The sequence below is a fragment of the Dermacentor albipictus genome, chromosome 8 (genome assembly GCF_038994185.2).
Source record: "Dermacentor albipictus isolate Rhodes 1998 colony chromosome 8, USDA_Dalb.pri_finalv2, whole genome shotgun sequence".
Taxonomy (NCBI): domain Eukaryota; kingdom Metazoa; phylum Arthropoda; class Arachnida; order Ixodida; family Ixodidae; genus Dermacentor; species Dermacentor albipictus.
In genome coordinates this window covers 74367970-74380613 of record NC_091828.1, presented here as the reverse complement: position 1 = coordinate 74380613, position 12644 = coordinate 74367970, and the positions used below count along the sequence as shown (strand labels likewise).

The 12644-nt window shown below is 46.7% G+C and overlaps 1 protein-coding gene across 1 annotated transcript in view; it reads left to right on the top strand.

Annotated features, from left to right (window-relative positions):
* LOC135921812 (BTB/POZ domain-containing protein 6-like) overlaps nt 1–12644 on the top strand; it is a 38974-nt gene that overhangs the window by 20688 nt on the left and 5642 nt on the right. Inside the window, exon 3 of the mRNA XM_065456154.1 lies at nt 3396–3616. Coding sequence (XP_065312226.1) covers nt 3396–3616 — 221 coding nt within the window. The remainder of the gene's footprint in view (nt 1–3395; nt 3617–12644) is intronic.

Here is a 12644-nt window from a genome sequence, read left to right as displayed (position 1 = left end):
CATATTCCAGCCCAACAAGCCCACTCGACCCGCATCTATCGAGTTCATGAAAACGCCCCGACAGACGAGAAAAACGTGGCGCCAAGCGGCGAAAGTCGAGAGTGCTTGGCCGTGGCAAGCATGTATAAAGGTTGCTGAATTGCGGTTCAATTTTTATATAGTTAAACAGAAATGTTATAAACACGCGCAAGATTAATTTTAAGGAAAATAATTTGTTAATTCTCCGTTTTACAACAACCACTACGGGCACGAGAGTACACGCGTCAGCCGCCGAGGGAGATTTGCGGTCTCCCTTGACCAAATCTCCATTACACTCCCTTAAGGGAAGGACGACCGTATGACACCGAGCGCATCTCCCTCGAGATAAAGACGACGGAGTAAAAAGCAGTTGGCGGGTGCCCGTGCGACAGGGGTATAAAATGCAGATATACCAACGATTTTCTTTTTTTTTTCTTTTTTCATTGGGTGGTAATAATTTATTAGTTTTACCTCTTCACCTTCGTTTAGACAATCTATAGCAGTATGTTGAGAAGTGTTAATACGTGTATCTATTTTAGCATAATCTTAGTCTCCTGACTGTCCATTGACAAACGTTGTTAAGGGTTTATACATTCGTTGTCGATTCCGGCTTTATATAAATAATACATAAAACTCATTTTCGATTTTTCGGCGCTGTCTTACCATAGTTGTACTTGGAGGAAAGAAAAAAAAAACTAGGAGGGAGCGTCAAACGACAGTTTGGAGCCCAGTGATAAATTGTGGGAAAGCTCATGGAGAAGGCCATGAAGATATGAGTCAAGTTGTACAGCTTCTGGCTTCCTCGCACGTTAGAGACAACAGAGTTGGTGCCGATCGTGACGGCGGGCGTCAGCTACAAAGCATGAGGTACATAGCACTAAGAGGATTTCTTGATCAGATGTAGCCAGCATATGAGAGCATCGTTGGAATTTGACCGAAATGAGACATGGTTAACTAAAGCGCTGTAGAACACCAGAACATAAGCAGTAACAACGCTTGTGCTTATATCTGGGCATTATCTAGTTGTTTGTTCATCTTTCGTAGTTCCGTAGGCATCTTTCGTAGCGGCAGTGATCAATTACCCAAGGTTTCAGTATCTGAACTGAAGCTCCCGACTTAACAAACGTTAAGCACTTGCAAATTATATTCCAATAGCACTGTCTGACAGTTGACGGTCTTCGCGGTTCGTGTCGACTCGGGACACCCTGCGAAATCTGTCAAGATTCACCGCAGCAGAGAAGCGTAGCAATGACCTGGTAAAAGGCAGAACACGAAGCGTCGCAGTTTACGTGGAATGAGGAGTAGTAGTTGTGGCGGTGGCGGTAAAGCTGCGGAGTGGGAACGGACGCAACAGGGGACGGTAGAGGGGTGGTGACGTATCTATCACAGCCGATGCAGTGCATCAATACCATGTGGTATTAACGTCAGAGGTCGTGTGGTAACGAGGGAGAGAACCTGGAGTGTGACGTCTGAGGTCCGTAAAAAAAATGTGCCAGTCTATGGCGATAGCACATTATTAGAAACCTATACGAAGTAAGGATATTAGTTTTATCGGCCGCAAAAGCTCGTAAACATTCACTAGCTAAGTAAATAAACAAGCATCGTGTCACTCGCGCTCGAGCAAACATAAACACATCTCGCTCCATGACCGCGGACACTCGCTGTCAAAACACTGCCGTGAGGAAGAGCGGCAGCAACAGTGAGCGGATTGACCTTCTTGCCACCTCCCTCTTCAATGCTAACGCAGCGGCGACAACACGGCGCACACCGAGCTATCAGCCCTAGGCGCATATAGACTCTGTATTCATCGCAGATCACATTGAAGACTCTGCAGTCGCACTAAGCCCCGCCTTACGCGGCCGCCGCCGGAGTAAAGTTGCCTGATTATGGTAGAAGCAAAATGTGTCTTTCACTAAAATGTAAAGTGACGCAGGGCAAAGTCATCATCATCAGCCTGGTTACGCCCACGGCAGGGCAAAGGCCTCTCCCATACTTCTCCAACAACCCCGGTCATGTACTAAATGTGGCCATGTCGTCCCTGCAAACTTCTTAATCTCATCCGCCCACCTAACTTTCTGCCGCCCTCTGCTACGCTTTCCTTTCCTTGGAGTCCAGTCCGTAACCCTTAATGACCATGGGTTATCGTCCCTCCTCATAACATGTCCTGCCCATGCCCATTTCTTTTTCTTGATTTCAGCTAAGATGTCATTAACTCACGTTTGTTCCCTCACCCAATCTGCTCTTTTCTTATCCCTTAACGTTACACCCACAATTCTTCTTTCCATAGCTCGTTCCATCGTCCTCAATTTAAGTAGAACCCCTTTCGTAAGCCTCCAGGTTTCTGCCCCGTAGGTGAGTACTGGTAAGACACAGCTATTATACACTTTTCTCTTGAGGGATAACGGCAACCTGCTGTTCATGATCTTAGAATGCCTGCCAAACGCACCCCAGCCCATTCTTATTCACCTGACTACTTCCGCCTCATGATCCGGATCCGCCGTCACTACCTGCACTAAGTAGATGTATTCCCTTACCTGTGTATTCCCTTACCTGTGTATCCCTTTACCAGTATTCCCTTAGTGTAAAGTGACGCAGTGTAATATGACGCAGCTAGCGGCCAGGTAAAAAAAATTATGTTAATGCCTGAGTAACTAATAACTTTCCCGCCATGTCCACATCAGCACTGCGGCACACGTCCAGTCATCACTGTTTTGTTCACTGGTTTTCGGCGGTTTACAAGCTATATTGCATTATAATTATCCATGCACTCTAGTAGAGAAATTTGCCGGCAGTCGTCTCGTCGTTTGAAAAAACTCAATCAGAAAAGTCCGGTGCTTTATATTTATTAAAACTAAAGGTTATGTATTATTATGGCTCCCATGTACGGATAACGGCTGCTCTTTTTCACGTAGTTAATAAATGAAGTAGAACAGACAACTAATTAAGGCTTTGTAAGTTCTTGCACTGATTAATATAAATGAAGAAACATTATTTGTTTTGTTGCGCTCTATATACCTAACATTTCCGACGGAGGAAGTGACTTTTGTATGCATACCGCTGCTGCATAATTATGCTAGCTAATATTGTATAGTGAGGTATGAAACTAAATCTAACATTCTGCAGGGTATCACTACAACACAAAATCAAGCTGTAGAAAACGAAACGGATTTGAGCTAGATAACTTCTTCGAAAGGATAAACAGCTCTGAGAAACTGAGCGAATACGCTGCTTTTCAGCGAAGTTTCCCAGCTGGCGTCACACGCGAGAGGGCACCACTCATACTTCTCGAGGTGATTGCTGCATCTATCGCTGCGAAATTAGGCGACGTCGTCGGACGTGATCTTTACGCCTTTTTTTTTCTTCCTTTTTTTTTGCAGGTCTCGTTATGCAGGTCTCTCGAGTCCGGCGACCTTTCTGATGTGGAGTTCTATGTTGAATGCGCGCGTTTCCCTGGCAAGCGTGAAACCTTCAAGGCGCATAAGATGATCCTGGCTTTACAGAGTGACGTGTTCAAGGCCATGTTTTATGGCGACTTCGACGATGAGGACCGCATAGTCATCACTGATTTGCACCCAGAGGGCGTCCGTGGCCTCTTGAGGTAAAGTTCCCTCTTCTTTGTTGTACTTCTTTGCTTGAGAGCACAAGTCTAGAAATCCCGATCCCAGGCCAAGTCCGACAAGCGCATATCTTGTGATTGGCCCACCGCTTACCGCTGCTCTGCTAATGGTGACTATCCTGTAGTGGAGGTTACTCACCGCAAGGCAGTCGCATAGCATGGGTGCTATAACTTGAAGCAATTCTAATCAGTTTCTATTCTATTTCCTTTGTTAGCCTCCCACAATTAGTCAAACAATTTCGGGGCAACGCCCACTTCACCAGCTTGCCCCGAGACGTCGCGAAAACCGCGAAAACTTATTTTGCCTTATTTGGCCGAACTAGGAAGACACTTTACGGTTCTACACCGTTGTGACAATTAGCCTTCTGATATTAGTGGAATTGTTTTGGGTTCACAACTAGTTTGTCTGTCGCGACATCACAAAACCGCGTAAGGTCACGACGTCACCAAAGATGAATATATGCTGAACACGACTTTCGCAGAATAGCCGGGCACTGCGCCTTTCCAAAAAGAATAGAAAATGGTTGTTCACTGATCGCTCCGGCGTCGCGTACTCGGAGCTTGTGACAAGAATCCGTTTCTTTGCGCATAGGAAAAATTTTGGCGGGCCAGCGTAACGTTGCCGAGCCTTTCCGACACGCATATAACTTAGCTCTGAAGCGCGGCTCCGTGCTGCTCGCTGTCGCAGCGTGCTGGCTGCCCGCTACTGGGTGACTGCCGGCGATATTTCGAGGTCGACGCATCGCAATCAAATTTGTTGAGTGCATTCTTTTGCACGCTTCCGTCGTTTCTTGAAAATATCAAGCTTGTGAGTTGCGCAGATTTATTTTACAAATAAATTTCGTTCATTCCCTCGAAAAACGTGCAGTCTCTTGCCTGCTGCTCAGCTATTAGTCACATTACGTTATGACGCAAAAGGAGGCATACGCAGAGCAAGCTAGGAATTCCAGCAGAACTACGCTTTCAGTAATATGCTACTAACTACGCTAATAACTACGCTTGAGTAATATGCTAGGAATGAATGGCAGACAAGGCCGAGGAGTGAGCTAGGGTTTAGCGAGAGAAGTCGCTGTCGCGAAAAGTTACATATTTCGTGGACGAGCAAGAGATAGGAGGCAATTGGTGGCGTTGGCTGCACGAGCTTCAGTCCTCGCCATCTGCACACACAGTAGAACAGACGCAGTCGCTAAACCAGTGATTAGCTGTCTTGCCACACTTCGCTCGCAGTTCTCATTCAACGGGAATCGAGGGGAATAGGGAAAAGGTGACGCGAGAAGGCAAGGAGATGATACTACTGTAGAAAGGACAGTGGAGAGAAATGAGAGAAAAACAGTGGACCTGGCGAGAAATAACTGCATATTCATTTAGCCACGTCATACTTAAGCATGCGATGAAAAGTTTAAGAAAGGTTACAGTTGCGCCCTAAATGGGAAACACTGATTTCGATAGCAAATTATTATACTTGCGGGTGGCATTTCGGTCGGTGACGAAACGCTCCAATGGAAGGCGCATCACGCCACCACCGAAGTGCATCGGGCATGTGGCGCGTTTGGCATTAAACTTTCGCAGAATAGGCATTTCCCTGTTGTCTGCAATGCTCCTAGTCCACTGTACATGTGATGATATACATTATTTTATGCGAAGCATATTACGAGAGCTCAACCCAGCTCCTCAGGCGCGGCGGTGTCGCCTTGAAACCACGTGACACCGTGACGTCACGACAGAGGAGAAGTGGCTTTGGCTCAACTCTTGCAAGACGGGCTGGGTGGGAATCGAACCAGGGTCTCCGGAGTGTGGGACGGAGACGCTACCACTGAGCCACGAGTACGATGCTTCAAAGCGGTACAAAAGCGCCTCTAGTGAATGCGGTGTTGCCTTAGAAACGAGCTGTTTCTAAGGCGTGCGTCTCTTGCTCAGGCGCACATTTCGTTGCCGCGCCGAACGCTGCTTCGCTCGACGCTCACCGCGTCCAATGCGGGGTGCGTAGTCGCTGCCCTGTAGCCCATTGTCTTACACCCCTTGGCGGGTCGACGGGAACGCTGTCGCGTTCCACTCTTGAAGGCGAAGCAGTAATGCATGAGTTGTTTCTTCGTCTAGCCGAACCAAATATAGCCAAGCAACAGCAGTTCACCAGGCTAAACAGTGGTTCAACAACTAAAATAAAGGCTAGTATGCTTCGCATCCTGGGCTTAACCTTACCTAAGCCACAGCCATTTTTTATTCCACCATCACCAAATCTTTCAACAATGCCTTCATAGATACTGTTCTTCGACACTTGTTTTGTACCGCCAGTACAACACATTCATGTGGTTCCGATATATTCACTTTTTGCAAGCGGGGGTGTGTAATCCAGCAATCTACAAAACAATTAATAATGGCTTCCGCATGTGGACGCAAATGTCAATTTGTCGACAACGGCACGGAACAGCCCTTTTTTCCAACCAGGTTTTGACACCAAGAGTTGCTGAACGTAACTTAAAGAAAAATTTTCCATCCATGGAGTAATGTGGATTGCAGGGTTGCCAGGTTATTGTGGGACATTCTCCAACTGACACTTGAAAATTTAGACATCGCACCACACGCTTTTCCTTCCCTACCTTGAAAGATCCCTGTGACCCATCATATGACATGCCCACATTACTTGGCCTGCATAGCTTTTTGCGCAGTATGTGCGACAGGCCCGCTTAACCACCGCGAAACACTCGGCCGTTTCTCCAGTAATATGTTGCCTACGTTCGTAGTATGTACGCTGCACAAGAAACAGCGCAGGACTGTGTCTCTATTGGACGCTTGCATGTGCGTGCCCAACTTTTGAACTTCTAGCCAACATGGGTAACTGAGTGTGCGGCAAGCATGGGGAGAATCCTCGGCGTTCGCACGCACCAGTGCTCCCCGCTTCTCGTCTCGGGGGCCATGCGCGCACTTCTCTGCAGTGCCAGTAGATGGCGCAGCTTCTCCAGAAAGAAGCACGAGAGACTATCCTGATTTCTCAGCGTTCCTATGCACCGGCACGCCTTGCATTTCGGAGGCAACGGGAAAGCTTCGCGGCGGTGGCGCTAGATGGCAGTGTTCTTGAGGAAGCTCGAAAGAGAAATCCCGCTGCAGCATACGCCTCATGCATAACTCGTTTCGACAGTGCCAGAACGTTGTGCCGCTATGTTGATTCAATGCTAAACGCATTACCATCGATAGTCATCGTGAGATGGGTCCTGCCACAATATTTTTTTTAACTACAGGCTGCGCAGACGAATAGCGGCCCTTCCACTTTTCAGCTTCTTTATTTTTGTTTAGTTCTTCCTTTGCTTTATTCTACGCACATTCAATACAAAACTGCCTCGGGAGACACGGCTAAATACTAAGGAAATGCCTGACTTGGCCGCGCCACCCAGCAGCATAGCAGCTACCGGATACAGTGTATTTCGAGTTAAAGAAAAAGAAATGCATATTAATCACATACTTATGCTGCATAGGTCAAAGCAGAAAAGCGAGTTCATTGTACATATGTGTAATCGGAGTACGCTTGAGAGTAGTGACAATACTAAACAAAACTATTAAAGGCACTGTTGGCACTACTACACAGCGATAAAGGTGCATCATCAAGGAAATAAAGTACGTCAAGAATTTTAGGCATTGTGAGAGCTTCGGCTTTTTTCAGCTAACAGTTCTCTTGTTATTTCTTTAAACTGTTTTAGATTAAGCTCCACACTCCAGTAATTGTAGCATCGTTGGGTATTGATTCAGCATGTCTGGTATCTGTGAAGTTAATCGTTATTCTCCGTAGTTGATGCGTGATTGAGGTTTGTATATTAGTCTCTCGAGTGGTTCATACTGGGTTTGTTTCACATATGTATCCAATAAAAGTGGCGCATCTGTCCGATGCTGACGTAATATCTTGAAACTGTTTGTGTCTGTATAACTGCTTGACATGCAATATATTGTAGCTTTTAAAATTTGGTTGAGTGCAATCGTAGAGTAAATTGTTCAAGACTGCACGTACTGCGTGCTTTTCAAGAATTAGGAGGGAATTAAGATTTGTGTCCGCCGTTGTTAGCCACACCAAGGAACGCTATGTTAGGCGTGAATGCACAAGCATACTAAATTTGAAGCTTAACATTGGATAGAATGTAATGCCTTAGTCTACTTAAAATGCCCATTATTCGGCAAAGGTCTTTTCTATCGTCACTGTGGAGGAATCAAGAAAGATGTTCGTGAAAATTGACTTCTAAGAATTTTGTTGTCTATTGCTGAATCTCGCTGTCCTGGAAGTAAATTGGTCTGTATGGAACGTTTGTTGCTCCTCTAGGTTTGAAAAGTAGGTATTCGTTTTAGAGATGTTTAACTGAAGTTTGTTTGCATTTAGCCTCATATTTAACTCACCCATCCATATATTAGCTTCTTCATACAGTTCACATGCGTTTAAACCTGGGGAAAGTAGGTTTGTGTCATCAGCATACAATACCATTTTCCAATGTCCCTCAATAGTTGCATTATTAATGAACAGCAGGAAAGAAGACAGGTCCAAGGATTGGACACCATATACTTAATGAATTCAACTTGAGATTGTACATTAATTACTGTACTGCATTGCTTTTTGAAAGCCAGATAGGAGGAGGGAAACAGATAAGGCAGGGAGGTTAACCAGAATCACGTCCGGTTGGCTACCCTACACCGGGGGAACGGGAAAGGGGGAATACAAAGATAACGGAGAGAGCGGAGGGAAGGAAAGAAGGAAATTGCAGTGAGTTCGCTGACGTGTGTGGCCTTACAGAAATTGCAATTATAGTCACAAATGGTCGCACAAGCCCGTCTTCCTTAAGAAGCACAAAAGTGCCTTCGCCGCTTCATGGGCCGACGGGCGATGGGGGCGGTGTTCCAGCAGCACCTGCACAGAAAGCGGCCGATTGTCCAGTTTTTGAAAAGCTTTGGCAAGTTCTTGTCTCTCAGGGGTGTATCGTTGACAGTAGCACAGCAGGTGGTCGATGTTTTCTTCCGTGCCACAGACCTCGCATGCCCCACTGTCAGTCACTCCAATTAATGTAGACCCTTATGAAAATGGTTATGCCCTTTATGTTTACTGTATGTTTCCGCAGTTCACATAAGGAAATGTCCTTTATGTTTCCTCCATGTTGAAATTTGGCCACTGCTTTTACGTTTCCTTCATGTGTCCTCCCTTTATGTATCCCTTATGTTACCGTACTTTTTGTTTCCTCCATGTTGAAATTTGGCCACTGCTTTTATGTTTCCTTCGTGTGTCCTACCTTTATGCATCCTTTATGTGGCCGCAGTGATGAAATCCTGTATTTTACGTAGACATGCATAGATGAAGAGTTCCGTGTGCACATTTTATTTTTATAAACATTTTCTGAGTTAAAAAGTTTTGCATTGGTTTTCATTGTAAGGTTACTGTTCCCTACATGATGCAGGGCACGGATTGGAACTCTGCTATGGCACAGAAATTCATGCCAATTTGTTCTAGAATTACAAAGTAATTAGACTTCATAGATTATTTCAGTATAACACTTGGAGTGCCATGTGTACGTTCCTCACTGCAGTGCTGCTGTTCTAGTTATGTCTTTGTTACTAATATAAAATGTAATGTTTGGATAGAAAGATCAGGTTGGATCAGTGCTCGCACTTTTAAGAGAAAGTTTTGACTATACTTTGCAAAGGTTTGTCTGAAACTACGAACAGTTTATTGGACTATCTGGATGTTACTGCAATTTGCCACGTCTGCTCACAGCAGACCTCTAGAATGTGGTGCTTGAGACCTGAAAAACAAAACAAAAGCCAATCTTTTTCACTCATTCAAAAATATTCATATAAGCAAGAGCAGCCTGGCCAGTATGCAAACAGCTAAGAAACGTGGAGAAGTCAAAAACAGCTCATAAAAACATCAGGGCAACACAGAAGCTTTTAACTAATTGTTGTTTGAAACAGACTGAGCTGCCAGTCCACTCATGTATTAAACTGCTCACAAATTCTTTTAAACATTTCTGCAGCAGCTGCTAAGTAGTACATGACATTTAGGAGTAGGCAACTGGCCAACAAATCTTTGTGTGCCTGCTTGTACAGATGTCTCGTAGTTATATCTCAAGTGCTTACACTGTTATATGGTAAAATTCAGGCGGGAATAAAACCAGCAGCAAACATCAGACTACCTGGGAAATTATCACCAAAACTCAAATATCTAGTAAATCAAACGAACAATCGATTACGAAGGGTCTAAAACCTAGGCCGCGATTTTGTAGCGATCCCTTTTCCGATGCTACTCCTTTTGCTCATTGATCTGACCGATATTCGGCTATCGTTATTAATTAGAACAGCCAGCCATGGAAGGTGGGTTATAAGAGTGGCAAGCATCGAGCGGAAAGCATCGCAAGAAAATCGCATCCCTTATTAGGCAGTGCTACAAGCCACTGTCTTTAACAATCGCAGGCACTGACATCCTGTTCTTCGGATGAAAATATTAATGAAAACGAGCGTCTGATTGACATGCCTCGATTAAAAAGAAATTTCGCTGTTGTTATGTCGGTCTATATTTGCCCTACAATATAAAAGACAAATACGCGAGCACGTCGAACACAAACAATGCAGACAAGTTCTCGCGAAGCTGGACTTCAAACTGAACACTATCAATAAAGTAATATTCACACAAGCTAATATCTGTTCAAGTGTCAAACATCGCAGTCGCGTGCCAACTCGCGATGCCCGTGACACATCGACATGTATTACACACGTAACTTGCGGAAATTCATATCTACGGAAGGATTTCTTGCCGGGAAACTACCGAGAAAACAGTAACTTTCAGCGTTTACGGAAATATTTGCCCATTAAGTCCCAACGATCAGCGGTGGTAGCACATCACTCCATAAAGCAAGTAAGCGGTAAGAAATAATACATTTCGCGGAAACTCCCCTCGTGAAACGCTTTGCTAAATGTGCAGAGCAACATGGTCAACGTACGCTCAGAAAGTGCTCTGTTGTCGCTCCACAAAGCTTACTACATGAACCAGAAGCTGCGAGAATGCGCGCAAGCGTCAGACCTGCTTACCTTCAACGTGGTCGGCACGCGGCTCCTTCGTCTCGCAGGCACCACGCGACGACGCTCTTTCCAGCGCGAACACTGTCAAATTGCCGATGAAGACCCGCGCACGAAAGCACACCTTTCAACAAATTCTTCCACGCACCATAATTCGAAGCCACAGTACCAGGTATTCCACGGGCGAATGCGGACAGGCGAGAACAAAGGCAGCTCGGACGGGCGCAGTGGCCTATCACAGGAAACATAAGGCGAACTAATGGCGTTACACGAGTCCAGAGGTTTCCTGATGGTTTATGCACACGGTACGGATCACAGTTTGTTTAGGCACTTCGAAAATATGATTAAATTACCGTGTAACCGCAACGAGCACTCTCCAGCTCACAGCAACATAACGTGGCCCAGCTCACCGTCAACCGTTACACTGCAGCAGCGCCGCACTGCGGTTAACAAGTGGATTTAGCCTCCGAGATCTGCATTTCCTTTTAGGGCGTACATGTTGAAAAAGCACGGCCTTCGAGATTAAAAAAAAATCGTAGCTGGAAGAAAGGCTGGTATTTAAACACAAATTATTGAGTTTAAAGTGTATTGGTGCGCTGTTTTGTTTTTTAAAGTATATACAGAGATTTTAGACGAACTATGCACGAACTTTTGCCGGCGGACACGAGCCAATCAGCGCGCACCATGTGCAGCCCCGTCTGCTTGCCATGGGGCGCGGTGTGCGGGCAGCCGCAATAGCTGTGACACCCACCGATCAGAAATTCGGAATCGCCACACATATACACGCTTCTTATGGCGCCCAGTGGCGTGTTCTTGAGAATGTCAGGCCTTATCTTGAATAGGTAGAACCATATTTCCCGTAGCGTAAGGAATAAAGGCAACAAAATCTGGCGATGGCTGGCTTGCAGCGGCAGCGGAACTTCGGCCAAAGCGAAGCAGGCGTACTGCTTGCATGCTCGCGTAATCAAATACGGCCATACCCCGCACACAACTTTCATACTCAGCCAACTAACAATTATAAATTATTCAGTTGTACGCCCAAGCAAGCATTTACGGGATCCGCGCTGCCCTTCTACGCGTGCTAATATCGACACAGGAGTTACTCGTACTTGTGGTCAGCGCGAAAGCGACGAGAACAGCTACTTAAATGGTTGTATAATCATGTACGCTCAATAGCAAAGCGGCAGATTGGCCGCGGAGGCGTCCGCCTCTATTGCGGTTCATGTAGCGCAAGCCATCGAACCCTGCGCGTCATGCCACCGCGTCTCCAGCCGCCGCGCAATTGTTATTTGTCGTGAGGGATTATTCGCTGCATGAGACTTTGAAGTACGTATGTAGTGTTGATGGCGCGTGGTGATCAATACGGCCAAGATAGATAGGGAGGGGGAGGCAGGTGCACGCCCCCATTTTTTTTACTTTGATACGCCAGTAGTTAAAGTTAATACATCGTTCAGGTAGACGATCTATCTGTAGCATGTGTAAAAAGATAATCACTATACATAAGCGCACTCTATCTTACCTGGATGTGCACTCGAGGGAGTACACAGCCAGGTAACATAGAGTGCCCACACAGGTAACGTGTGCGTGTGCGTGCGTGTGCGTGCGTGCGTGCGCGTGCGTGCGTGTGCGTGCGTGCGTGCGCGTGCGTGCGTGCGTGCGCGTGCGTGCGTGCGTGCGTGCGCGTGCGTGCGTGCGTGCGCGTGCGTGCGCGTGCGTGCGCGTGCGTGCGCGTGCGTGCGTGCGCGTGCGCGTGCGTGCGCGTGCGTGCGCGTGCGTGCGCGTGCGTGCGCGTGCGTGCGCGTGCGTGCGCGTGCGTGCGCGTGCGTGCGCGCGCGTGCGTGCGCGCGCGTGCGCGCGCGTGCGTGCGTGCGTGTGTGCGTGCGTGCGTGTGTGCGTGCGTGTGTGCGTGCGTGCGTGTGCGTGCGTGCGCGTGCGTGCGTGCGCGTGCGTGCGTGCGCGTGCGTGCGCGTGC